Source organism: Pogoniulus pusillus, chromosome 11, assembly GCF_015220805.1.
Source record: "Pogoniulus pusillus isolate bPogPus1 chromosome 11, bPogPus1.pri, whole genome shotgun sequence".
Lineage (NCBI taxonomy): Eukaryota > Metazoa > Chordata > Aves > Piciformes > Lybiidae > Pogoniulus > Pogoniulus pusillus.
Window position 1 is genome coordinate 16898777 of NC_087274.1, and position 26562 is coordinate 16925338.

At 50.2% G+C, this 26562-nt stretch overlaps 1 protein-coding gene across 3 annotated transcripts in view; it reads left to right on the plus strand.

Moving 5' to 3' along the window:
• The window catches only part of EXOC6B (exocyst complex component 6B), a 294381-nt gene extending 268606 nt beyond the window's left edge, over window positions 1–25775 (plus strand). For 2 of the 3 annotated variants that reach the window (XM_064151211.1, XM_064151212.1), the window contains exons 21-22: window positions 14396–14508; window positions 20338–25775. In XM_064151211.1, the coding sequence (XP_064007281.1) occupies window positions 14396–14508; window positions 20338–20464 (240 nt within the window). In that variant the 3' untranslated portion in view covers window positions 20465–25775. Of the gene's footprint in view, window positions 1–14395; window positions 14509–16394; window positions 16681–20337 lie in introns of those variants that run through there. The other variant, XM_064151213.1, reaches the window with a different exon arrangement.
• Window positions 25776–26562: the final 787 nt, after the last annotated feature.

A 26562-nucleotide genomic window follows, 5' to 3' on the forward strand; every position in this document is an offset into this window, starting at 1 on the left:
TTGAGCAGCTGAGGGAAGTGGAGCTGTTCAGCCTGGAGAAAAACAGGCTCTGGAGAGACCTCATTGTGGCCCTTTAGTACTTAAGGGGACTGATAAGAAAGTTGGGGACAGACTTTTTAGTAGGGCCTATTGTGACAGAACGAGGGAGGATGGTTTGAAACTAAAAGAAGATTTAGACTGTAGAGGAGGAAGAAATGTTTTGTATTGAGAGTGGTGAGACTCTGGCCCAGGTTGCCCAGAGAAGTGGTAGATTCCTCATCCCTGGAACCATTCCAGGTCAGGCTGGACAGGACTCTGAGCATCCTGATCTAGCTGAAGGTGCTGGTGAAGGGGTGTTGGACCAGGTGACCTTTCAATGACTCTTTGCACCCAAGCCATTCTGAGGTTCTGTTTCTAGCCTTGCAAGCAGTGAAAGGCCCAGCAAAGCAGCCCGGACCCAGTGCTGCTGTCGCATGGTCCCTGCTCCGAGCTCAGACCACCCGCAGGTACCGCAGCCTGCATCCTGCAGGTGTTCAAATCTTTCAAGCAAGCAACTCCAAGCTTTTTGTTTTCTACAGAAAGAAATAAAGGGAAAAAAAAAACAACAGGCAAAACAGAAAAACCCACCCCACACCTCAACAAAAAGAAGTAGTTCCAGGTCTGAGCCTGCCTCCTGCAAAGCCGGGCCAGGGCACTGCAGTGTGTTTTGTGTTTACAGTAGAGCTTAAAGAAATAAGCATCAGTTACATAGGGGGAAAAATGAGAGCAGGCTCTAATTGGACCCCAGGGCAAGGCTCGGTGAGAACAATAGATCTGCTAAACAAAACCACCGAGGGTAAGGAGGAAGTTACCATGAAAAGAAGGGGATGCATTAGTTTAGTTTTGAGGATTTTAAGAAAGAAAGGATGGGGGGAAGGGAAAGAGGAAGGGAAAAAAAAGGAGGAAGGTATTCGAAGCACTTGAACTTGAGTGTATCTATTTCCCCGCCCAGACGATCTCCTCTCCGCCAGCCGGGTGACCTCAGTGGCAGGAATCGCTACCGCCAGCGCGGATGCTGAGCTCTCCCTTTCCTTGCGTGTCAGCTGCGAGACGGAGAGGCGACTGCCCCTGCCTGCTCGCACTGCCTGCTTCTGGGAAAGAGATGTGGGGACAGCCACGGGCTGCAGCGCTCGCAGCTGAGAGGGCAGCCAGAGTTTAGGAGGCTGTTTCCTGCTGGGTGGAAGGGACCAATGGGCCCTTTATCAGTGCTTGTTGGAATCATGGAATCACTTAGCTTGGAAGAGACCTTTAAGATCCTCGAGTCCAACCATTAACTCGGCACTGCCAGGTCACCACGACCTGGCACTGTATCTTCATGGCTTTTCAGTTCCTCCAAGGATGGGGATTCTACCCCTGTCCTGGGCAGCCTGATTCAGGGCTCAGCAAGCTTTTCAGTGAAGAAACTTCTTTATAGAATCGTAGAATCACAGAATATCAGGGACTGGAGGGGACCTCGAAAAGGCCATCTGGTCCAGCCCCCCCTGCCAGAGCAGGATCACCCAGAGCAGATCACACTGGAATGCATCCAGATGGTTCTTGAGTATCTCCAGAGAGGGAGACTCCATAACCTCCTGGGTAGCTGGTTCCAGTTTTCCGGGTGTCCATTCTAAACCTGCCCTGCCACAACCTGGGTCTGTTTCCTCTTGTTCTACTGCTTGGTCTTTGGGACGAGAGATTGCCCCCCACCTTGGTCTTTGGGATGAGAGATTGCCTCCCACCTTGGTCTTTGGGACGAGAGATTGCCTCCCACCTTGGTCTTTGGGACGAGAGATTGCCTCCCACCTTGGTCTTTGGGACGAGAGATTGCCTCCCACCTTGGTCTTTGGGACGAGAGATTGCCCCCCACCTTGGTCTTTGGGACGAGAGATTGCCTCCCACCTTGGTCTTTGGGATGAGAGATTGCCTCCCACCTTGGTCTTTGGGATGAGAGATTGCCTCCCACCTTGGTCTTTGGGATGAGAGATTGCCTCCCACCTTGGTCTTTGGGATGAGAGATTGCCTCCCACCTTGCTCCAACCTTCTTTCATGGAGTTGGAGTGAGTTAGAAGGTCTTCCCTCACCCTCCTTTTCTTCAGGCTGCACAACCTCAGTTCCCTCAGCCACTTCCTCACATGGCTTCTGCTCAAGACCACTCTTTCTGTTCCTCTTTGCTTTTTGTTTTCTCTTGGGTCTTTTGAGCAGAAAGCCATACGAGGGTGGAAGCTGAGGCATAGGAAGTTTCATTTAAATATGAGGAGGAATTACCCTGTGAGGATAACAGAAAAACTGGAACAAGCTGCCCAGGGGGTCGTGGAGTCTCCCTCTCTAGAGAGACTCAAAACCTGCCTGAGCAAGTTCCTGTGCGATCTGCTCTAGGAGATCCTACTCTGTGAGGGGAGTTGGACTGGATGAGCTTTCAGGGTCCCTTCCAGCCCCTGACATTCAGTGATTCTGTGACAAGCCCTCTCCATAGGTCATCGCCACTCATGGTGGGCACCCGGAGCTGCTTATTCCTGCGGGAGCTACCATGGAGCGCGTCCACAACTCACTGTCTGTACAGCGCAGCGCAGCGCAGCGCAGCGCAGCGCAGCGCAGCACAGCACAGCACAGCACAGCACGGGAGCTGCTCTGTCTCGTCCTTACCCCCTCGCATCGCTGCTTCCCCGCGTCCTGCCCGCGCTGGCAGCGGCTGGCAGCGTTCGCAGGGCTGCCCCTGCCCGCGGAGACCGGGAGGAAGCAGGGCGCCGGCGCTGGGCGGATTTACCGCGGCGCGGAGCTGCTCGATCACGGGGACGTGACTGTGCGCGGCCGCGCGGGGACAAGTTCAGTGCAAGGTGAATCTTGTCTGAGATAATCTGAAAGTTCACTCGGAGGTGAAGGCAGCAGCAGCTTCTCAGAGCCCAGCTGGGGTTAGCAAGAGGTCACTCACTGCTTTTTTTTTATTCCCTCCCCCCTTTTTTTTTCCATGTGTAAACAAAAGAAAAATGCAACTTTGCAGAAGGCTTTTAGCATCAGCTGAGCAGTGGAGAAAAGAATCGTGGTCTGTTGGCTCTGTGGTGAGCTGTGGTACCTGCTGAGAATGAGGCTGTGAGGCTCAGGTGGTGCTGGTGGCACCTTAGGAACTGGAGAAGAGGAGGCTCAGGGCAGTCCTCATTGCTGTTTACAACTACCTGAAGGGAGGCTGTAGCCAGGTGGGGTTGGTCTCTTCTCCCAGGCAAGCAGCAACAGAACAAGGGGACACAGCCTCAAGTTGTGCCTGGGGAGGTCTAGGCTGGATGTTAGGAGGAAGTTCTTGACACAGAGAGTGATTTGTGGTTGGCTTTGGAATGGGCTGCCCAGGGAGGTGGTGGAGTTGCCATCCCTGGAGGTGTTCAAGACAAGACTGGATGGGACACTTAGTGCCATGGTCTAGTTGATTGGATAGGGCTGGATGATCTTGGAGGTCTCTTCCAACCTGGTTGATTCTATGATTCTATGATCAGGAGTTGTTTGATTCAGTGATTTCTTGTGCTGTGGAAAGGAAGGACCTAGACTGCTGCCCTCAGGAAAACTTTGCTGGCTTCTCTGTCCCTGTATCCCCCCGGGTGGGGCCCACCATGCTGTGCCACTCACTGAGGGCATCATGTGCTGGCTGTCAGGGGCACCAAGCAGGACTATATTAGCTTCAGAATATGGTTTGGTTGTCTTCTTCTCCTGATCCTGATCGCTCTATAGGTACCTGCATTGCCTCCTAAGCTGTCAGAGAATGGGGAATGTTAATGCCTCTCAACCTAGGAGCCTTCTGACTGCAAATACCTGCTGTTGATAACTAGAAACATTTCCCCTACAAAGGTGGCATTTACAGTGGTTCCTGCTGATCACTTTAATTGACTAAAGTGATTTTTAATTACTGAAGTGATTACTAATAGCTACTGGCTCCTCTGGTACTATGGGGTTGATAATGGGGGTGGCTTGTCTATAGGCTTACTTGAAGGACAATCTGCTTCCTTTTATTTAAGGGGATTTATCCTTCTTTGGTGTTCTTATTAACTCATCCCATCATGACCTGAAATATTGGGATTTTCCGTGTTATTTCTTAATGTTTTCTCTGGAGCTGATGATTTTGAGCTGTGGATCAGGCAGGATGAAGCAGGTAAATGCAGGAGACTGGATGCACATAAGCTAAAGCAGCAGAGAAGGTATTTCTATATGCAAGGAATACCTGAATGCAGAGTGGCCATCACCTCCCTACTTCTCCCTATAACACCTTCCAAAATGTTGCTGAGATGAACTATCGGCAAGCTGAGCACTTTCCAAGCATTGCATCCCAAATTCAGTCCCCAGAACCTTGCATGGTGACCCTAAGAATTTTTCCAGGCTCCACGCTTGCTGGGCAGAGTGATAGGTGCACCTCTCAGGTGTACCGCCTGAAGATCTGAGCCAGAGAGGCTACCAGGGGGTGCTTCTACAGGAGACATCCTTGCTTAGGTAATGAATCCCCCTTTGTGATGGCTACATGGAAAGGCAAAGTGCCATTCAGTAGCAGTCCCTGGAGAACGGTCTTCTGAGGCTCTTGGATTTCTTTTGGCTGCTGCCCACTATTGTCTCTTTGTCTTAGGCAGGTTGTGGGGTGTGGAAGGTAGAAATGCTGTTGTCTTCTCTAGGTAGAAAGCTCCATGCAAAGTTGTGAGCCCACCTGGAGAATTTGATGAGTCTAAATAATTATTTTTCTTAGTGCAAATTGGCTACTCAATCCAGCAAGACAGAGCTGCCTTTTCTTCTTCTGGCCATTCACAAAACGCCCCAGCTGGGTGGTCACTAGAGCCACACAATCACAAGATGGTGAGGGTTGGAAGGGACCACTGAGGATCATCTAATCCTATTCCCCTGCTAAAGCAGGGTCACCCACAGCAGCTTGCCTTGGATCATGTCCAGGTGGGTTTAGAAAATCTCCAGAGAAGGAGACTCCACAACCTCTCTGGGCAGCCTGCTCCAGGCCTACAGCACCCTCACAGCAACAAAGTTTTCCTTCATGTTCAGATGGAAACTCCTGGGTTCCAGTTTGTGCCCACCACCCCTCATCCTGTCCCTGGGCACCACTGAAAACAACCTGGTCCCAGCCTCTTAACACCCAGTCTTTAGCTCTTGATGAACATTGACCAGATCCTCTCTGGGGCTGCTCTTCTCCAGGCTCCACAGCCCCAGGGCTCTCAGCCTGTGCTCCTGATGGAGATCACAGAATCACAGAATGGTTTAGGTTGGAAGAGACCTCAAAGCTCATCCAGTTCCAACCCCCTGCCATAGGCAGGGACACCTCCCACTAGAACAGGTCACTCAAGGCCTCATCCAACTTGGCCTTGAACACCTCCAGGAAGATTGTGGATCACAGAATCACAGAATGTGATCTGTGCCAGTGTCTCACCACCCTCCCTGGAAAGAACTTCTTTCTAACATCCAGTTTCAGTCTCCCCTCTGCCAGTTTAAACCCATTCCTCCTCATCCTGCCATTACAGGACCTTGTCATTAATCCTTCCCCAGCCCTCCTGTAGCCCCTTTCAGATACTGGAAGGCTACTACAAGGTTGCTGAGATGCTCCAGGCTGCTCAGCAGCTTTGTGTCCTCTACTCTTTTCAGCAGTTCCCTGTCTCTCTTGAACTGGGGAGCCCAGAACTGGACCCAGTATTTCAAAAGTGGCCTGGCTAGGATGGAGTAGAGGAGAAGAAGATCCTCCCTTGACCTGCTGGTCACATTGTTCTTAATGCACCCCAAGATCCCATTGGTTTTAATGGCCACAGGAGCTCGTTGTTTGTTCATGGTGAACTTTTGATCCACCAGCACTCTCAAGCCCTTCTCTGCAGAACTGCTTTCCAGAACGTCATCTGCTAACCTGTACTGCTGCAGGAGGTTATTCCTCCCCAGGTGCAGGACCCTACCCTTGTTCTTGTTGAACTGGCTGCTGCCCCTGTCACCCAGCTCTCCAGCCTGCCCAGGTCTCACTGGATGTGAGTGTAGCCTGATGGGTGTCAGCGCTCAGCTGACCAACTCTGTGCTGAGACACTGAAATCTCAGTGGGCTTCTAACAAATAATTTTCACGCCTTGCTTTTCCAGCAACATTGCACAATGTGATGGTCAGAGAAAATTGGGATTTCCCTAAAATTCAGTTTAGCCTTCCCTGTGGGCAGGCCTCCAGTGGATGACTAAAGCCACCACTCTGCACCATCAAAGCCAGGAGAAGCGTGACCGCAGCTGGTAGGGGCTTTCCAAGCTGTCTTTCAGGCTGTCACTGTAACACAAGGTGCTAAACTTCCATGTCCCCACCCTGCTGATTTGCATCACTTCTCTTGAAGCCTGATAACCTTTCATGGCTGCTTGGTGTGGTTTTGTGTGGCAGGCTGGGAGGAGAAAGCAGATTCCTCAAAGCCATATTAAACCCAAAGGGGAAGGAGATTTTTTTGCTGTAAGTGGGGAAGTGAGCTACAAGCAGAAACACAGCAGTTTTGGGGAGAAATTGTGTTTGTTAAGGTTTTGATGAGACCTTTGGAAGAAATACCTTGTGGAAGAGAATTAAAATCAACCTGCATTTGTTGAAAGCAGGTGGAAAGCCAGAGGTTTTCCTCCTGCTAGAGTATTTGCAGGTGGCCAACCAAAAGAACTTCTGTACATGCAGTGCAGGCAACAAACCTGGAGACCTTCCTCTGATGTAAGAAATACCAAAATGTATAAACAGGCACTAATACAAATCTGTCCAGACTGGACAGAAAGGGGCTTTGAGGGTCTCAACCTGTCCTTTGTTACATACTGTCCCATCTGCCAGAAATCTTTCCAGAGCCTTTCTTGCTTTTTCCAAGAAGGAAAAAGGAAGATAAATCAGTCCAGTTAAAATGTGAGATAAGGAACTTGGAAGGGATTCTCCTCCCTCTAGCATGAGTGTTCAGAAGGAAAGGCAGCTCTGGATGGAGCATCTGCCTGGGAGACCTGGAGGAATCACTCAAACATAAAGATATTGTGCCTTACAGAGAGCTCTGAGCAGGCTGGATGGCACTCTCTAGTCAACAGGAACTCGAGCGAGGCTCTCCTTCCCCTCTACTCTGCCCTACTGAGGATATATCTGGACTATTTGGTCCAGTTCTAGGCCCCTCAGTTTAAGAGAGACAGGAAAATACTGGAGAGTCCAGTGGAGGCTACAAAGCTACTGAGGGGCCTGGAGCAGCTCTGTGAGAAGCAAAGGCTGAGAGCCCTGGGGCTGTGGAGCCTGGAGAAGAGCAGCCCTAGAGAAGATTTGGTCAATGCTCAGCAAGAGCTAAAGGCTGGGGTTCAAGAGTGTGGGGCCAGGCTGCTTTCAGTGGTGCCCAGGGACAAGATGAGGGGAGATGGGCACAAAGTGGAACCCAGGAGGTTCCAACTGAACATGAAGGAAGGCTGTTACTGTGAGAGTGCTGTAGGCCTGGAGCAGGCTGCCTGGAGAGGTTGTGGAGTCTTCTCTGGAGATTTTCTAAACCCACCTGGACATGATCCAGGGCAAGCTGCTGTGGGTGACCCTGCTTTAGCAGGAGGATAGGATTAGATGATCCCCAGTGGTGCCTTACAACCTCCACCTTTCTTTGAATCTGTAACACCTGGAAGTCTCTGTCTCTCTCACAGGGTGGTCTGGTGAGCACCTAAAGTGAGAAGATTCACCTTCCTGGTGCTTCATGTGTGGCTTGTCATTGCCTTGGCTTGTGCCACACGAGGTTACTGCAGGTGCTGTCCATGCCCTTGTGCAAAATACACTCAATGCAGAGACAAAATTGTAGTTTCTAGTGAAATGGGTGACAAATCTGCTCCTGCTTTCGCTTAAGCCACAGTTTTACCCTCCGTGTCTTTCAAAAGCAAACGAACCAACATCATGTTCCAATTGTTGGTGCCTTTTCTTCTTAGCAAAGCTATTGTCCAAACCCACATCTTCCCATGGGTTGGAGTATTTCTTTCTCTTTCAGTATTGCTTTCCCACGAGGCATAATTGAAACCTCCCCAAAATAAATTATTTTGAATGTACTTGTCTGTGGCTGCTGATGTTGGAAACTCTTTGGGCTTTTGTGCTCCGTAACAATTCCCTGCTGGCTGATGGCAGGGACTGCCTGGCCGGTGGTGGGGATGGGTTGTGGGCAAGCTTAGGCATGGACAAACTGGGTGTTGGCACTGGTTTGAGTTCAGCAGTTCCTTGTGCTTTGATAGAGGTACCCAACAGGATCAAGTCTTGCCCGGCTGTTTGCTGGTCCCTCTGGAAGTGTCTTGTCCCTTCATGCAGGGACAAGGCGGTGGTAGGACTTAGGTGCTGCCTTCCTCAGAGCCACTTATCACCTATATCAAAGGAGCTGTGGTGTTAAATGGGTGAAATTAGCTTCTTAAGGGAAGATCTCAGTGGGCTGTGAGAGGAGTGTGGTCTCCTGCAAGCTGAACGACAGCTGGGTTGTAGAAGGTGCCATGTCAAAGACTATTGCTTCTGTGTGCAGCCCACAACAAAGGCTGGGGAAGAGGAGCATCAGAATTAGAGGTTAAAGGAATAAGGAAAGATGAGAGAGTTTTTTAGAGCTGGGTTCAGTGTGGTTCTGGAAATCTTCTCTACTTCTGCCCCCAGAACACGCAAGCCCAGACACTGAAGGACATGACCCTCAGCAGATTTCAGGGCAAGAGTTCTGCCTCCAGATGGGAAATCTCCAAACCCAACTTAATGCTTCTACAGTGCCCTAACATCCAGGGGACAGGAAGCTCATGGTGAAAGCCTGCCCATAACCATGTAGCATGGCTGTCCCTTCTCCACTGACCTGAGCCTTGCTCACAAGCAAGATCTCACACACCTTCTATTGGCACCAGCTAGACCCAGGCCAGGCTGCTGTGGACATCTGACTGTTTCCTGCCTTAAGTCACAGCAAGTTAACTGTACTTCCCTTAGCTTGGTTGGATGTGAAAATCCAAGATAACTGAGTTTAAATTTGTTGAAACAGGTTGCAACGTTTGTCAGTTACTGGTCGGGAGTCGTCCTTCTCTTTCCAGCCCTCGGTGCATGCCTGCATCTGCCACTGCTGTTTGCTTTGGGGGTTCTTAACAGCAGGCAGTGCTTTGCAGAAGGTTTGTCAGGCAGCTGCAGCCTGTGCTCCATGAGCACCATGGAAAATCAACAACCAGCAGGTCGAGGGAGGTTCTCCTCTCCCTTTGCTTTTCACCGGTGAGGCCACATCTGGAGTACTGGGTCCAGTTCTAGGCTTTCCGGTTCAAGAGAGAGAGAGTGGAAAGAGTGCAGCTGTGGCCATGAGGATGCTGAGGAGCCTGGAGCTTCTCTGTGGGGAGGAAAGGCTGAGAGCCTTGGGGCTGTTTAGCCTGGAGAAGGGCAGCCTGAGAGGGGATCTGATCAATAGCTAAAGGGCAGGGGGCAAGAGGTTGGGGCCAGACTCTTTTCAGCGGTGTCCAAGGACAGGACAAGTGGCAATGGCCACATACTGGAACCCAGGAGGTTCCATCTGAATGTGAGGGAACCTTGCTGTAAGGGTGCTGGAGGCCTGAAACAGGCTTCCCAGAGAGTTTGTGGAGTCTCCTTCTCTGGAGATTTTCTAAACCCATCTGGATATGATCCAGGGCAAGCTGCTATGGGTGACCCTGCTTTAGCAGAGGATTTGAACTAGATGATCCCCAGAGGTCAGTTCCAACCACCCGCGCCCCCCCCCCAGTCTTTGATATTGTGAACTCTTATTGGAGAAAAGTCTGTCTGCCAGCATTCATGTGCTTGGAGGAAGAAGGACTCAAGGGTAATTCGTAGCTGCAGGGATGTGAAAGTTCCTTCATTTGGGCTTTTAGTTCAGGGAAAGTTTGCTTCTCTGTGCGATGTTTCCCACCAGCCCTTGCACTGTCTCATCACTGGTTTTATCCTCTGGCACTGTGATGGTGATGGTCCTTATCACAGAACCAGAGAATGACAGAGTGACAGAAGTTGTAAGGGACCTCTGGGCATCATCTAGTGCAGCTTCCCTGCCAGAGCAGGATTTGAAGCTGTCTCGGTCCTCTTTGATGAGTGTGAGTAAATATTATGATGGCTGAGAGGGGAAGTGATGCTTGGTTTTGGGGTAGAATCGTGGAATCCTGTAACTGCCTGGGTTGGAAGGCACCTTTTCCTACCTCTGATGGAAAAGGAAGAGATAACCTAGACCTGTGTCCTAGTCACATCTTGAAAACCTCCATCAGTGGGAACTCCGCTGTGTCCCTGGACAGATTGTCAGTGGTGACCTGGCAGTGCTAGGTTCAAGATTGTAGTTGATGATCTGAAAAGTTCTCTGCCAACCAGAATAATTCTGCTTCTATGAAAAGAGGAGAAAGTTCTCACTGTCTGCCAAGGGGAGCCTGGGACAGAGCTGGGAACTGTTTCCCAGTTTAGTGGTGATTCTTGAATGAGCATTCGAGTAAGAGCTCACAGATATGTGCATCACAACACTCTTCATGACTTGCCTTTGGAGGCACACTCAAACTGTTCTCCACTTCTTCACTCTTAGCAATACCTACATGAACCTTTCCCAGCTCTTACACCAAGAATTACACCTGCATGTAGGAGCTGGGACTTCTCTGCTCCTGAACCTCCTGTGGCTTCAGCCCCAGCAAGCTGCAGGTCCACAGCCCTGCTCTGCCCACACAGAGAGTCTGCAGCCTTCTGAGCTCTTATTCCACTTTCACATCATCGTAAAAGCTTCTGGGTTTTTTTTTTTCCTTCCCTTCTCTTCTTTTCCTTTCCCCCCAGTGTATGCCCTGTCGAGTTTGATTTATAGCCTTGAAAAGGAGACTCCAGTTAGAAGAATTAATGGTATTTGCATATTTTATTTGGAATCTCCCCTAGCAGCCCTGCCGCAGCCAGCGCCGTGCTGCAGCCAGGTTTTCCCTTCCCTCCTTCTCTTTTTTTTATCATTCAGATTTAGCAGCAGAGGTGAAAAGTTTAAACAGTAAACCCAATAAAACGACATTTATGTGACAGATAAATCGTTTTGAGACAGCTTGCCCTGAGCCATCAGGCTTCCTCCTGCAAGACCTCTCTCCTACGGTGCCCTGCGAGTGCCGGCGATGCCAAAGGTGCTGGCCCCGGCTGTCCTTGGACCTGCCTGGCTGGCAAGATGGATGTGGGCAAACAGCTGTAAGATACACAGGCCATCTGTCACTGTCCTCAGCCTGCCTGGGGAGCTCTGTGTCTCCCAGCACTCGGAGAAGGCCCAGTCTGGGGTAGGAGTGCATTAGAGCGGGACTTGGTTAGATTCATTGAATCATTTAGGTTGGAAAGGACCCTTAAGATCATCCATTGGAATGGGCTGCCCAGGGAGGTGGTGGAGTTGCCCTCCCTGGGGACATTCAAGAAAAGATTGGATGGGGCACTTAGTGCCATGGTCTAGTTGATTGGATAGGGCTGGGTGCTAGGTTGGACTGGATGATCTGGGAAGTCTCTTTTAACCTGGTTGGTTCTGTAATTCTATGTTTCTATGATCATTTCCAACCTGTAACTTAACACTGCAAGCTCCACCACTAAACCCTATTCACAAGAGCCAAGTCTGCATATCTTTCACACACTTCCAGAGCTTCTCTGGGCAACCCTTTTAAAGACTTCCAAGAATCTGCATCCTTCCATGGATCCCCCACAGCTTGTCTGAGGATGGGCTGCTGTCTATATGCTATCCCAGCCTCTTGTCACTTGGCACTAATGGGAATGGCAAGGATTGGCTTGAGCTCCTAAAGCTGCAAAGCAAGGGTTGAACTGCCCTAGGTGGTCATTCACCTGACTTGCGCTTAAAAATCTTCCCACCTGCTCTTTCACAGTCTCACAGGATGTCAGGGGTTGGAAGAGACCCAAAGAGATCATTGAGTCCAACTCCCCTGCCACAGCAGGACCATACAATCTAGCTCAGGTCACACAGGAACACATCCAGACAGGCCTTGAAAGGCTTCAGAGAAGGAGACTTCACAACCTCTCTGAGGAGCCTGTGCAAGTGCTCTGGGACCCTACAGGCAAGAAGTTCCCCCTTGTGTTGAGGTGCGTGGGGGGTTTCTCCAGACCCTTTCCTTATCCACCCTCCGAGCACTGGAACAGGCTACCCAGGGAGGTTATGGATCTCCCTCTCTGGAGATATTCAAGAACCATCTGGATGCATTCTCATGTCATCTGCTCTAGGTGATCCTGCTCTGGCAGGGAGGCTGGACCAGATGATCTTTTGAGGTCCCTTCCAGCCCCTGACATTCTGGGATTCTATGGTTTCCCTGAGCCCTTGCTATCCTGCCTCGGCCTCTTGTTTGTAACATCTCCTGGTGCTTTTCATTTCACCTTGTCCTAACCTACTTCCAATCTCTCTCTTTATTTGAGTTCATCTTCTGTTCCTTCCTCCTGGGCCTTTGTTTCCACTCCCCATGAGTGGCTACCTGGCCCTTGCATGGTCCAGCCATGCCCTTTCTTTGGCATTAACTTGTGCTGCTTTGTTTGTGCTTTGCCAGGGGCACGTTCATCCCCCCAGGGCCACCAGCGAGAGGGCTTTGGCGCGTTGAGGGGGATCCGATTTAGCCTGTACAAGCATGCAGCTTCCCCCAGCGGCCCGCAAAGCCCATTAGGAGAGTTCTGGCCCCGCTGTGCTGCGTGAAAAGGTCCTGTGAAATCATATTTAAGGTTGTCTCTTGAAGGTGCCCATTGGGGAGAAAAAAAGAAAGCCTTCTGCCAATGACGTCCAGCTCGGGTCTGTAGTTAACACAATGGAGCCGCCGCACAAAGCCGCGCGGGACCGCGGGTTGGAAAGGCCTCCTTAGGTCCCGGCTAATCCGTCCCCCCTGCCAGCCCCGGGGATTGTTCCCCAGGGCTTGTTTTCCTTTGCCCTGACCTACATAATCAAAAAGAATCTTGTTGCACATTTTTGTTTTGAACCTTGAGGTCTCGGAGCAGCTAAATCCCCCTTCTTGGCGGGGCGGGATGTGTTGTTAAACAGCGCTGGAGCCTCCAGGAAAACCATGGAGACGCGGGGACAATGAGCCCTCTATGGTCCTCGCTTGGCCGTGGGTTGGGTCCTCCTTCTCCAGACTTCCCTGGTGGGCACCGGGACGCGCAGACGCGGGCAATGAAGACGTCTGTGTGCTTGGCAGCCTGTCCTGCAATAGAGTGGTCACAGCAGCTCTCCAAGGTCGGGGGTGGAGGGGGAGAGAAATACATCAGCTCTTAATTAACCTGTTGTAGATGATGGAGGTGAAGGCTGCAAGCTCATGTGGCCTCAGCTGTCCTCTCATGGGTGGAGAGGCAAGTTCCTCTTAGCGGTGAGGAAGTCCTTGCTTGGGAAAGATGTGGGAGGTCCTCTTTGGGTTTTAATGAAAATGAGGATGTGAAGCGGTAAAAGGCATCCAGGACGCCTGGGCTGTAGCTCGCTTGTCCCTCACTTGAATCAGCTGGGAGGGATGGGGCACCGAGGGACTCTTTGCAGAGGTGAAGGGCTTCAGGTGCTAGTTTTGGGGTGCTGGAGCAGGGATGGTCATGAGCAGCTGAGTTAATACTGGCTTTGTTATGACAGGATGAGGGGTAATGGGCTTAAATTGGAAGAGGGGAGATTCAAACTAGATGTTAGGAAAGGGTTCTTTCCAGTGAGGGTGGTGAGACACTGGCACAGGTTGCCCGGGGAGGTTGTGGCTGCTCCCTCCCTGGAGGTGTTCAAGGCCAGGGTGGATGAGGCCTTGAGCGACCTGTTTTAGTGGGAGGTGCCCCTGCCTATGGCATGGGGTTGGAGCTGTATGATCTTTGAGGTGCCTTCCAACTTAAACCATTCTCTGATTCCGTGATTCCTTCCCCACTGATGGGGGCTGGTGGTTTCTTTTGCAAATGTCTGGAAACCACCTGGGATTCCCAATCTCCTCTGGTAGCTGTGTTCACCCAAGATAAACCCCTGGGTCCCACACGGGCCTCCCCAGGGAGCTGCTGTCAGTTGAGATGCTTTACAAAGCTCTCAGAAGATGTTGAGATGGAGCAAGTGTCATGAGAAAACCTGGTGTCATGATTCAAGTGATGCCAGGGGAGAGACTCACGGTGACTTTGACCCCATGAGCGTCCTCCTGTCACAGCTGGGGGCATCAGGGTGCTAGACTTCTTTGCCACCCACCTCCTTGAAGTATCTCAATCCTCATATCCCTCATTCACCCTAAAAGTAGAGGCAGCGTAGCAGGATGGCTATGCACTCTGCCTAAATTAATAGAGCTATGCACCAATTCATATTTAAATCTTAACAAATTGATGATTAAATATGGATAAGTTAATAATGAGGTATTAGCAACATTCTGTTAACTAAGTCAATAAAGACTCCAAACCTGCCCAGGAGCTTTGCTTCTTGTTCTTTCATCAGCTTTCAAACTCTTATTCTCTTTGTTTTGTCTCTCCCATGGCTGATGCAGCTCTTAGATCTCTTCATCCAGTGGGACTGGTCCACATATTTGGCTGACTATGGGCAACCCACGTGCAAGTATCTCCGTGTGAACCCGACCACAGCCCTCATCCTGCTGGAAAAGTGAGTGTGGATCCGGATCAGCCCCATCTCGCTTTGGGCAAGCATGTGTTTGGGCAGCTCATTCCATCATGTCTGGTGCTGGGACAGAGCAACCTAGGGAGCAGGAGGCTCCTGGGGATCCAGGGAGTAGAGATTTCACCCTTGGGTGGATGGTGGGGGCTCAAACAGAGCAATCCTGATTTTGTCCCCCTAACCTGAATTCCAGGGTTTGTATCAAAGTGGAATCATTTGTATCACAATTGACTCTGCTGGATCTTGGCTTGGCTAAGGCTTGGCTTGGCTTTTGGCTTGATCCTTAAGTGGAGTTTTCCTTGTCTTGAAACAGAATTCTACTTCAGTAGTGTACCTCGAACCCCCCAGATCATAAAGAGTTGTCAAGCCTGCAGGCATGTGTGACTGCCCCAAGCCCATCAGTCTTCAAATGGCATTTGGGCAATACTCTTAATAACTCACTTTAACTTCTGATGAGCCCTAAAGTGTTCAGGCAGTTGGACCACATGATCATTTCCAGTTGAAAATCCCTCTCTTCTCTCCCCTCTCCTCACCTCTCCTCCTAAGTCTTGCATGAAGGTAGATTTGGTTAGTTTTACCATGAAACCACACCCTGAGAAGGGCTTTGAGTTGTGTTTTAGAGTCTCTCTCCTTTCTACATTGCTTGCAGAGGAGGAGATGACTGGTTTACAGATGGAGCTACACTTTTAGAAGCCCAACTTTGGTGTACTTCTGAGCTTTGGAGTTGCATCTGTATTATCTCTGGTTCATGTGACTGCATGTCCTCCTCTCCCCCAGAGAACAGCTAATTTCAGAGCAATTAATGATACCTGATACCCAGATGTTGTCAGTAAGGTACTGAACCTGGGTAGCTGATGTGACTAAAGCACTTTTGCAGATGGTAACATCATTTTTATGCCCATTTTTGTGATCATGGTGTAATAGGTTGTGTTCTTCATAATGTGTGCACAACCAGGCATCCATGATGGATAACAGTCAGTTCTACTTACAGCTGTCAACAAAACAGTAACATCAAGAGCTATCAAAATTCAGAGGGCTTGGACATGCAGGTGCAAGAGAGCAGGACATGTAGGTGGAGAGCTTGGACAGAGCAGCTGGAAGAGGCAGGGAGCAGGCAGTGAGCTGGGATCAGTGGCCATTGTCGAAAGGCCATGGGACAGCAGGAGGGCAGCTCCAGTGCTGAGTGTGCAACAGCCATGCCTGCTGGTGGTGTTAAAATGCCATAAAGCCCAGCTTGGCTTACAAGCTCTCCAGAAAGGAGCTTGTTTGAAGAGCAGTCTTCGCATCCCCAACTTGCTTTCTAGAGGTAGCCTTGATGGAGTCACCAGCTTGGCATTTGCATCTCCTGCACCCTTGTGGTGTGGCATCACCAATATGGTATCACCTGCATGGCGTTGGTGACATGGCATCACCAGTATAATGTCACCTGTATGGCATTGGTGACATGGCATCACCTGCATGGCATTGCCAGCATGTCATCTCCTGCGTGGGATCACTGCTCTGGAATCACCGCTGTGGCATTGCCAGCATGGAATTACCTGCGTGGCATCTCCAGCATAGCCTCACCAAAAGGACATTGCCAGTGTGATTCCACCTGCATGGCATGGCCAACATGGCATCCCCTGCATGCTCCAATGGGCTCTTCCCTATGCCCACTCAGGCTTCAGGCCCTTTGAGGAATCTCTGTGCCACATCCACTTGCTTGGCCCAGGACTCTGCCCTGACCTGTGTGGGCTCCCCCTGCGCACCTTGCGCCCACCTGCCCAGCCCTGTCTGAGCTCTGCCAACAAGGCGAGGGGAAGTTGTGCTCCATCGGTTCAGTTTGTAACCTGTTTTCCTCGTTATCTCTCTCCCTAATCACACATCTCTCATAGGATATCACGAGTGTAAGTATGCTGCCTGCCTGGGCTTTGACCCTCACCTCCCAGTGCCTTGATTGTGTGATTTAAATGGAGCACTAAACGATCTAAATGCAAGCTGGCTTTGAAACACTTCCCTCCAGTAACCTTAGCATCTTGAGTGCACTAATGAGAGCTAAAAGAGGAGCTTTTACTCTCTTGCTCCCCCCCTCTCCCCCTTATAGATTAATTTAAACAAAGCTTGGCTCTGTTGAAGGTAGTGTTTGTTGACAGGGGTGGGGACAGTGCTGAGCTTTCCCTTTCCCTTCCTCTTGCTTGTAGTTCTTGTGGTAATGCAGAGGACTGTGATGCAAACCGTAACTGGGTTGTGCCAGTGCTCTGCAGGCACACACTTAAAGAGCTTACTGCATTGCTCGTAGAATCACAGAATGGTTTAGGTTGGAAGGGACCTCACAGATCATCCAGTTCCAACCCCCTGCCATAGACAGGGACACCTCCCACTAGAACAGGTCGCTCAAGGTCTCTTCCAACCTGGCCTTGAACACCTCCAAGGAGGCTGTGGATCTTCAATTACATTCTGTGCTTCTGTGATCCACAACCTCCCTGTGCGACCTGTGCCAGTGTCTCACCACCCTCACTGGAAAGAACTTCTTCCTAACATCCAGTTTACATCTCCCCTCTACCAGATTAAACCCATTCCTCCTTGTCCTGTCATTACAAGACCTTGTCAGTAGTCACTCTCCAGCCCTTCTGTAGCCCACTTCAGATACTGGAAATCCACTCCAAGTTCTCCTCGAAGCTTTCTCTTCTCCATGCTGCAGAGCCCCAACTCTCCCAGCTTGTCTTCATAGCAGAGCTGCTGCATCCCTCTGAGCATCTTTGTAGCCTACTCTGGACTTTCTCCAACAGTTCCATGTCCTGCTTGTGCTGGGGACTCCAGAACTGCACACAGGACTCCAGGTGGGGTCTCAACTGCTTAGCTGCTCTAAAGCATCGTCCCTCTCTGCCAGAGCTGATGTTTTTGATGTCTATATAAAGCAGCTCACAGACAAGCTGCTGCCCACATCCAAATGCTGGAAAAGAACCAGGCTGGTGTTTCTGAGTGCCTCTGTGCCAGCTCTATATCTGTGAGGCTGGGACTGAGCTGGTGTGGTCTCCTCCAGCAGATCTACAAGCTCAGACTCTCCCGAGGATGCAGCTGCTTCTGTCACTGCCTGGTTGCTGGCACAGCACAGCCCAGATTCTGTGGATTGTGTCCTGTAGGCAGCTTAATCCATTAATAATACTTAATAGCTTGTGGCTTCTACCTGTACCTGCTGGAGAGTGTCCAAAAGAAGGACCTGGTGAAGGAACTAGAGCAGAAATCTTGTGAGGAGAGGCTGAGGCAGCTGGAGCTGTTCAACATGGAAAAGAAGAGGCTGAAAGGAGACCATCTGGCTCTCTACAGCTCCCTAAGAGGGAGTTTGAGACAGGTGGGCTTGATCTCCTCTCCCAAGGACAAGCACCAGGACAAGAGGAAATGGCTTCAAGTTGTGCCAAGGGAAGTTTAAGTTGGGCATGAGGAGAAATTCCTTCCCCAAAAGGGTTGTAAAGTCCTGGAACAGGTTGCCCGGGGCAGTGGTGGAGTCCCCATCCCTGGAGGGAACGAAAAGCCATGGAGATGTGGTGCTGAGGGCCATGGTTTAGTGGCAGCCTGGCAGTACTGGGGTTGAACTGGATGACTTTAGAAGTCTCTTTGAATCAAAGCAATTCCAAGATTCACATGATACTTGGAGATACCAGCGGTTCCCATCCCTGCCAGTTTAGGTGAGTTTGTGGTAGGGTCAGTGCTCTGAATGTTTGTTTTTTTTCATACTGATCTGGTGGCTTTATCCATGCAACCCCTTTCTGATCATAGAATGACAGAAAGGTTTAGGTTGGAAGAGACCTTTAAAGCTCATCTAGTCTAACCCACCCTGCAGTCAGCAGGGACATCAGCAGGTTTCTGAGATCCCCGAATAACCTGACCTGGAATGTTTCTAGGGATGGTGCATCCACCACCTCTCTGGGCACCCTGTGCCAGGGTTTCACCACTCTCAGCATGAACAATTTCTTTATTCCATCTATTCTGAATGTCTTTTCTTTTGGTTTAAACCTATCACCCCTTGTCCTGTCAAGCATTCAATTGTTCAAACACATGCCATTTTTTTCCTGCCTACAACATGCTTTACTTCAGAAAGATTTCATGGATCTGAGGAGGTCCATGGGATAAGGGATGGATCCGAGGAGGCTCAGGGCTCCTAGGGCAGAGGATGCACTGCTGTAAGTTTTCCACCCATTTCCCAGGGTAGCTGCAGCAGGCAGTGATGGAGAGCGATGGGTACTATGAAAGGTGGTGGATGCTAAAGGTGCAGATTGATTTTAGCACCTCTGATGTCCCTGCATAGCCTGTGAAATACAAGCAGAGCTCTCAGCCCCGCTGGTGATGTGCTTGGAGACCTACTGGAGCTGGAGCTGTTCCACAGGGGGATGGTTAATGCCAAAATCCATGATTCCAGACGCCTCTGACCTGTGCGGCTTAGAATGACCACTTCCATTGGATCCGTCGCTCCCTGGTTCTTGCAGTGGTGCAGCTGGCAACCTGCTTGGCCTAAAACAAAAAGAAATGGGAAAAAAAATGGTGAATAAAAGCTCCCCAAGCTATCTAGTTACTGCTGGGAAGGCAGCTGGATTGTAATCCCCTGTCTTTCGGCACTTAGAGCTTCAGCAAATTAGCCTTTGGGATAAAGCTGTTATCCTTGTTTCCAGTTCCAAGATGGATGTTTTTGGGACTGTTTCAGATCCCCTTTCAATCTTTTTTTTTTTTGAAGATTGAAGCATGAAAACCTTGAGGTTTTGTTTTGTTTGTTTTTATCAGTTAAGTTTTGAGAAGTCTGCAGCTCAGTGAAAGCCTTCGGTTTGAGGAAGTGCTGACTTCCCAGGGACCATCAGTACTGTGTCCTGGTCACTTGAATGCTTCATTTAGGCCCCCAAAATTAAAAAAATCAGGTTTATGTGGCTCAGCCAAAGCCATTTTGCCTCTGCCAGATCTGATTTGCTGAGCAAATCACTTACAAATTGTGGTGTTACAAAAGAGTGGTACAGGCTGAGAACCAGCGGCTTGGATGCTGAGACTGATACCTTCAGGAGCTGTTGAAGGGTCAGCCTCTTTTGGGAAGTTTCCCTGCCCAGCATATGCCCTGCTTGCATAAGGCTCATGCTTGGAGTGTACAAGACCTGTCTCCCCTCCACAAAATATGCATCTGCCAGTACAAGTGTGCATGAAGCCCCCCAGCTTTGCATGGCAGAGGGAGATAGAGCTGTGCCAGCTTTTCCTGCAGCTCCCATCCCATCACCTGCCCTTGTCTCTGGCTTATTTTGAAGACCTCGTGGAGACAACTCTAAAGAAGATCTCTAAGCTGAGGAGCCACTGCTGGATTCCTTCCTTTAATATCAATTAGATTACTTGGTGCTGTGTAGTGTTGGAAGCTCACAGCTTCAAACCACTCTGGCTGCCACAAAAGCTTCATCTCTTGGCTGCGTGCAATGCAGTCTCTCAGATCAGAAGCCTTTAGTGCTGTGGATTTGGTGCTAAATTGTTAATGTCCTACTAATATTGCAGCATTGCCATTTCCCACTTCTGGAGGTGACATGGGGACACAGCAAAAGCTGTTGGAGAAGGAGAGGCTTTGGGGTTTCAGGCGTGCCTTAGGGGTAGCAGTGGTGTCATCAATTGGGATTCACGGAGTTCAAAGCACAAATGCCAACTGTGCAAAGCTGGGCTGCCCATCCTTACACAAAGAGGTGATCAAACCCGGGGCAGAGCTTTGAGATGCTGTCACCTCCTCTGTCAGAGCCCGAAGGCAGGCAGTGCCCGCGGGGCTGGGGCGCGGCGCTGCGCGGCAGTAGCTGTGCCATAACCTGTTTCTGCTCTGCGCAGGATGAGGGACACCAGCAGGAAAAACAACGTTTTTGCCCAGTTTCGGAAAAACGAGAGGGACAAGCAGAAGCTGATAGACACCGTGGCCAAGCAGCTCCGCAGCCTGATCAACAGCCATCACTCGTGAGGGGACCTGGGGGGACCTCCTGCCCACGCCGCTCCCCGCGCCGCAGCCTTCCTTATGCCTGGACTTGGGGTTCTTGTTCAAAGAGAATATATAATGTATTTTTTTATTCGCCTGTATAGTAATCATGAGACCTGCCCTGGTGACAAAGCCTTCCTTGGTAAACAGTCCTAGAGAGGACAGGGGACTGCTCATGAAGGTGATGTCAGGAGGCTCCTCTTGTAAGCTCCGATTTTCAGGGGTTTCTAAAGCGATGGCAAATCCTGAAGCCTGAGAAAGAAGTTCACCCCCAGACTATTTTCTCTATGTTTTTGTTGTATAGGCCAAATGGGAAGAATAGGTCTGGCTTCCCTTTGTCAGCTTCTTCAGTTGCAGAACAAATGGGAACAAAAGGAATACAGGGAAGAGTGGTGGCTTCAGGTTCTTCTCACAGGCTTCTCAAGGAGCACACACTGAGAGTCACCCGCCAGACTGCCTTGTCAGCTTGGGTTTGGAATTTAGGTAGGGAAGGAAAAGAGGCAAACTGATTCCCCAGCTTTCCTCCTCTTCTTGCTGAAAGGGACCTGCCAGTGTCCTTTGGATCTTCACTGGATGCGGAAGGGCTCTAAGAGCTGCCTCGTTAATTGGATTTGGAAAGGGAGAGCCAGAAGGGAAGCACCAAAAATACAAAGGTGTTCTGTGGTGCTGCTCTGCTGGGCCGCTGCTGCTGACATCAATGTGGTCAGGTAGCAGATGAGGAAGGATGCTCAGCAGGGATGGTGCAAAACTCTCCTAATGTCCAGGGGATTTTCCTCTCTTTGCAGCTCTTTCCCATGCTGATGTCCCATCTCCTGTCTCCTCATGAGGCAGTGCAATGAGCTGAGCTGGAGTCCCTTTTGTTTGCAGCCCCCCAGCCCCACCAGTGGCCAGGATGAGGAGAGGTCTTCCTGCAGGTCCCTTAAGTGAAATCAGCAGGAGATGCCATGTGGAGCAACATTGCTCAGCAACCCCCAGCTCAGAAGTGCCTATGGACAGAACTGCCCTCTGCTCCGGATGTGCCCAGACATCCTCTGCTCAACTCAAGACAGCCTTTGAGGAGGACAGTAACGCTTCAACAGGGCTTTAATCCCAGGGTTCAAGTTACAGAGGGAGGCAGCTTTCACCCTGCTCTTCTCGTTGCCCTTGTGATTCTAATTACTGCAGGTGAAAGCTGATGTTAAAGGGAACTGAAACCTTCCTGGTGCATGTTACAGCCCTGGCAGTGCTGCTTCTGCAGGACCACGAGCTGTGGCCATCTTCTACCTGCAGTTGAAGGTGGTGAGTGCTCAGGTCTGCTTCTGGAAGCTTTGCTGACCTGTGGAGCAAGGTTCCTTCTCATTCCCCACCCTCAGCGCAGATTTGTGGAGTGATGGAGGAGCAGGACTTGAGTGTCACCACATGGCACTTGCAGAAGGGCAGCAGTGCTTCTTTTGGAGCATTGAGACCTGTTTTGCTGTGTTTCTTGCCCGGGGAGGTGTCCTGACACTCAAGCTCAGGATGCACAAAGGGAATGGTGATCTATCTTTCCCCCTTGTCCTTCAGCAATACTTTTTTGTTTTGGTTTTGAGAAGGGGACTTGTTCGTTAACCCTGAAGGCAAACAGGCACCTTGTCACCAGTGACAGTCTGGAGCTGTTCTCCTCTCCCAGCAGTCTCCAGCCACAAGGATCAGTGGATTATTTACATTAGCAAGAGGGAAGAAAGAAACCTGGCCTTAGGGCTTCTTGGGTTTTTGGGGGGGATCAGAGGTTGCTTTTTTAATTCCTCTTTAAGTACATGTAAGAAGGATGAAGGAAGAAAGGGACAGCTGAGTGAAAGTGGGTTTTAGTATGGCCAGAAAGGGATCATCTTCACAGATACATCTACGTGTGAGCCAGTGAGTGATTTCAGAGGGACAAGTGAGAATGAGCTCACTCCATTCCTCACTGGCAACCTCTTTCTTGCTTTCTAAAATGCTAGACCTGAGCATGGATCAGCCCAAGGGCTTCACCATAATCCCTGTGAGCCCCATTAAGTCCTGAGCTCAACCTTAGCATCCCAAATCCTGCACAACTGAGAAGAAAACACTACCCTTCCTGCCAGGGTCTGATAGGAAACTCTTCCTCACCAAACTGCTGGAGAAGAGTCCTGGCAATGATGAAGGAGCCCTCTCACCTCTAGCCAAGATGCATCCCACAAGCTGCAGGAACATTGGGTGCTTTCATTCCTCCTCCTCATCCCTCAAGGGTGCCTCCATGGAAGAGACATGGGGACGAAAGTGTGAAGAGGATGGCAAAAGCAAATGGTGCCAGGTGGTTCAAGCACCAGACCTGAGCTCCTGCCCAGAGGTTGGAGACTGAAATAAAAACCTGCAGCTACTCGATAATGACAGTCATGGGAAGCTTCAATCCACAGCTGAGGGCCACTGAAGAGCAACAAGCACTTTAAAATGCTTCTAAAGCTGCTAGAGATGCTGCAGAGGGGTCACTGCCATCAGCAAACATCCCAGGAAGGCACTGGGCAGCTCCAGTTTTAATCTGGAGGAGGATGGACTGGGCAGCTCCAGTTTTAATCCAGAGGAGGATGCACTGTCGAACACCCTTCCGAATCTCTCCGGGCAGCCTCTGGCAGCCAGGACATTTTGTGTCTCCTCTGTGCTAGGTGTGGGATGAAGGGAAAAGGAGGAGGCACCATTGGGCAGCATCACCTCCAGTACCTGACAATGGTCAAGGAGCTTTGTGCTGCTGTCAGTGTGAGCAGAAAAGGCATCCTATTCCTGCCACCACCCCAAAGCTCCTTTTCTTTCCCCCAAGGGTTGCCTCCTCTATCTCACCATACGAGACAGAGCTGCATAAAGCCCCTGAAGGAGCTGAGTCTTGGAGCAAGGCCTTGCTTCAGGCGCTCCAGCCAGCTCCCAGCATTCCCCGTCCCACATCTGGGCTCCCTTTCCCTTCCTCCACCAAACTGCAGCGAAAAGACCAGTGACTAGGGATGGAATTCCTCACTCCTTTGAGAACTTGCTTGGAGAAGCTGGGATTGGGATCCTGCAAACCAGCTTCTGGCGCTCAGGACTCGCTGCTGGGAAAGTCAAACTCGGCCAAGGGAGAGATGCAGCAAGGTTCTGATTTCAGGAGGTCAAGCTCCTAACCGCAAGTCACAGCCTGGGATGAAAAATGGCATTTTGGTGCTCTGGTCCTAATTAACTTTTTGTTCCAAGAGATGCAGTCCCATCCCTTCAAAATAAAATTAATCTTTTAAACAGATTGCTTAAGAAACCCTGGAAGACATTTAAAATCCCCTCTAAGTCTCTTACTAATGATCAGGATCCTCTGATATGGATGGGGTTGCTTATGAGGGAAAGGTTGTTGCTGTAAATTCATGAAGGGGGAGTTGAAAATGGGGGCAGACCCCACTGATTTGCAACCCTTAAGCCAAATAATGCTGCTATTAACACCTCCGTGGACATGGAGTGAACCTTCCGTAGTGGGTTTTTGGAAGCAGTGGCTGTGGAAGAGGCTGAGCTATCCCCACACCTTTCCCCCCCACCTAGCAAAACCAGTTAAACACCAATAGGAAAAGCAAAACTACTAACAAAAAGTGACAAATTTAGCTTCCTGAGAGACATCTGCACCTCCTTTGTAACCTTCAGAGGTTGCCCAAACAACCCAGGGCTTGGGAATAGTTTTCTGTAAGGTTCCTAAAGTGCTAACTTGTAGCACCTATACATGAAGGGAGTGGTCTCTGTTAGACATTGGCCTGTGGGCATCTCTGTGAGAACCAGGAGTTGTTTGGGGTTTTATTCCTAGGGCTGGGGTTCAAGTCAGATGCTCAGAGCAATTTTGCACTTTGTTCTCCATCCAACGGCAGCTCCAGGCTCTGATGTTACAGAGAGAAAGGAGAAGCTGGCTGGTGCTTTGTTCAAGGGGCTGGTTTGGGTTTGTTTGCTTAAAAATCGTTGCTTTTGCACTGGCCCAAAACTGGATGCTTGGGCAGGAGCTGTGGGTGTTGGCCTGCTGGCCCCAAACTGGTCATAAGATGCTGTGCGGCAGGAGAGGCTGAGGTGGGGCCAGGGTCACTCCGGTGGCATCAGCTACTCCTGGCATCTCCTGTGCTGAGGCTGGGTTTAGGGTAAAATCCTTTCCCTCCCCAGGTAGTGAAGATGGGCAGTGGAAAGTGAGGGAGGTTTGTGGTAGGTGTCTCAAACCAGTGTCCAAAGCCTAAGCAGAGACATCTGTGCTCTCAGCTGTTTCCTACCTCTCTGTCTCACCCCTATTTGGCTTTTCTCTTTAATTCTGGGTTGGGTTTGGTGCTTTTTTGATGCATCCAATATATTAAAGCATCGAGCCACCCTCCCACACCCTGGATAGATGCTTGTCCCATCCCCAGATGCTGTGGGGCTGCTCAGTCCCTGTGCTCCATTTCCTATGACTCCATGCTGACCAGGGACTCTGTGCATTTATCATACTGCTGAGGAGCTCCAGGGCAAGACAGCTCCCAAATAAATCTCATCACAAATGACTTCAAGATGGGCCAAGTTGCTGCTGTCAGCTGGGAAAGTTTGAGGGAGGTGACTCAAAGACACCATGTTCTGGGCAGGATTCACCCCAAAAACAGCTGATGGAGAGAGAGGGCACAGGCTGTGACCTGGGGGATGGCTGAATTGCTTCTCCTCCAGAGCCACTGCTGCTTTTCTGAGCTCAAGCCCAAATCTTGCTCCTGGAGCTGTGCTGGAGGAGCTTTGGCCAGAGCCAGCATCCATCCTACCAGCAGCTCCTCCAGCTTGGGGCGGGGTGAGGGGGTGCTGCAAGAGCTCTACGGGCAGCTTAGGGTCGTGATTCTGGAATCCAGCCTGCATCCCGCCTGGCTCATCCCTCTGGTTTTTGTTTGCCATGAAAACACACCCATGCTGCATCCCCATCCCTCCCTCTCCATGGGCTGCTTCTGTTGCCTTTTCTCATGATTATTTGGGGAGGGGGAAGGACATGAGTTTGTAAACTGATGTGGTGAAAACAGCTTTTTTTGCACAAGTCATTGCACAATAAGGGGGAAATTTAGTAAATTAGGTTTAACTTTAAAGGGAACTTATCTTTTTTTTTTTTTGCCTTTTTGGTTTTTTTTTTGTTTGATTTTTTTTTTTAACCTTAAAACTCACTAGCAGAGCTACTGATTAAAAGAGGAACACAAGAGCTGGACTGATTCCAAACCAGACTGCATGGTTTACAGGTTAAATTGCATCAGAAATTAGCATGTTGATTTTGACTGTACATTGTTCCTGTTGTAACTCCTATTAAACAATGCAGCTATCACTGTTTCACTAAGTGCCTGGGCTTGCCATGGCTCTCTGCAGCACTCTGAAGGTGCTGCCTGGGCCTTCACCTCACTGGAGAAGAAAAAACCTGAGTCCCTTGGAAGACCAAATTCAACCTCTCTTCTGTACCAGCAGCAAAGATCTACTGCTGCCAACACCCAGGTTTATGGACTGAATTTGGGGGGCATTAAGAAGAGCATGGCCAGAAGGTTGAGGGAAGTTCTCCCACTCTACTGTCCCCAGGTGAGATCACATCTGAAGTACTGGGAACTACTGGAGAGGGTCCAGGGGAGGCTACAAAGATGCTGAGAGGCCTGGAGCATCTCTGAGGAGAAATGACAGAGAGCCCTGGAGCTGTTGAACTGGGAGAAGAGCAGCCCCAGAGGGGATCTGATCCAATGTTCAAGCAAGAACTAAATTGTGGAAGGTCAAGAGAATATGGCCAGACTCTTGTCACTGGTGCCCAGTGACAGTACAAGGGGCAATGGATAGAAGCCAGAACCCAGGAGGGTCCAATTCAACATCAGGAAAATCTTCTTTGCTGTGAGGGTGCTGGAAGCCTGGAGCAGGCTGCCTACAGTGGTTGTGGAGTCTCCTCTGGAGACCCATCTGGATGTGTTCCTCTGTGATGTGAGCTCTGGCATGGGGTTTGGACTCAATGATCTCTTTGGGTCCCTTCCAACCCCTGACATCCTCTGGTCCTGTGATCCTGTGATCTGGACACATCTCTGTGTGCCTTGTTCCAGGTTATCCTGCATGGGCAGGTTGGACTCGGTGATCTCCAGAGGAGCCTTCCA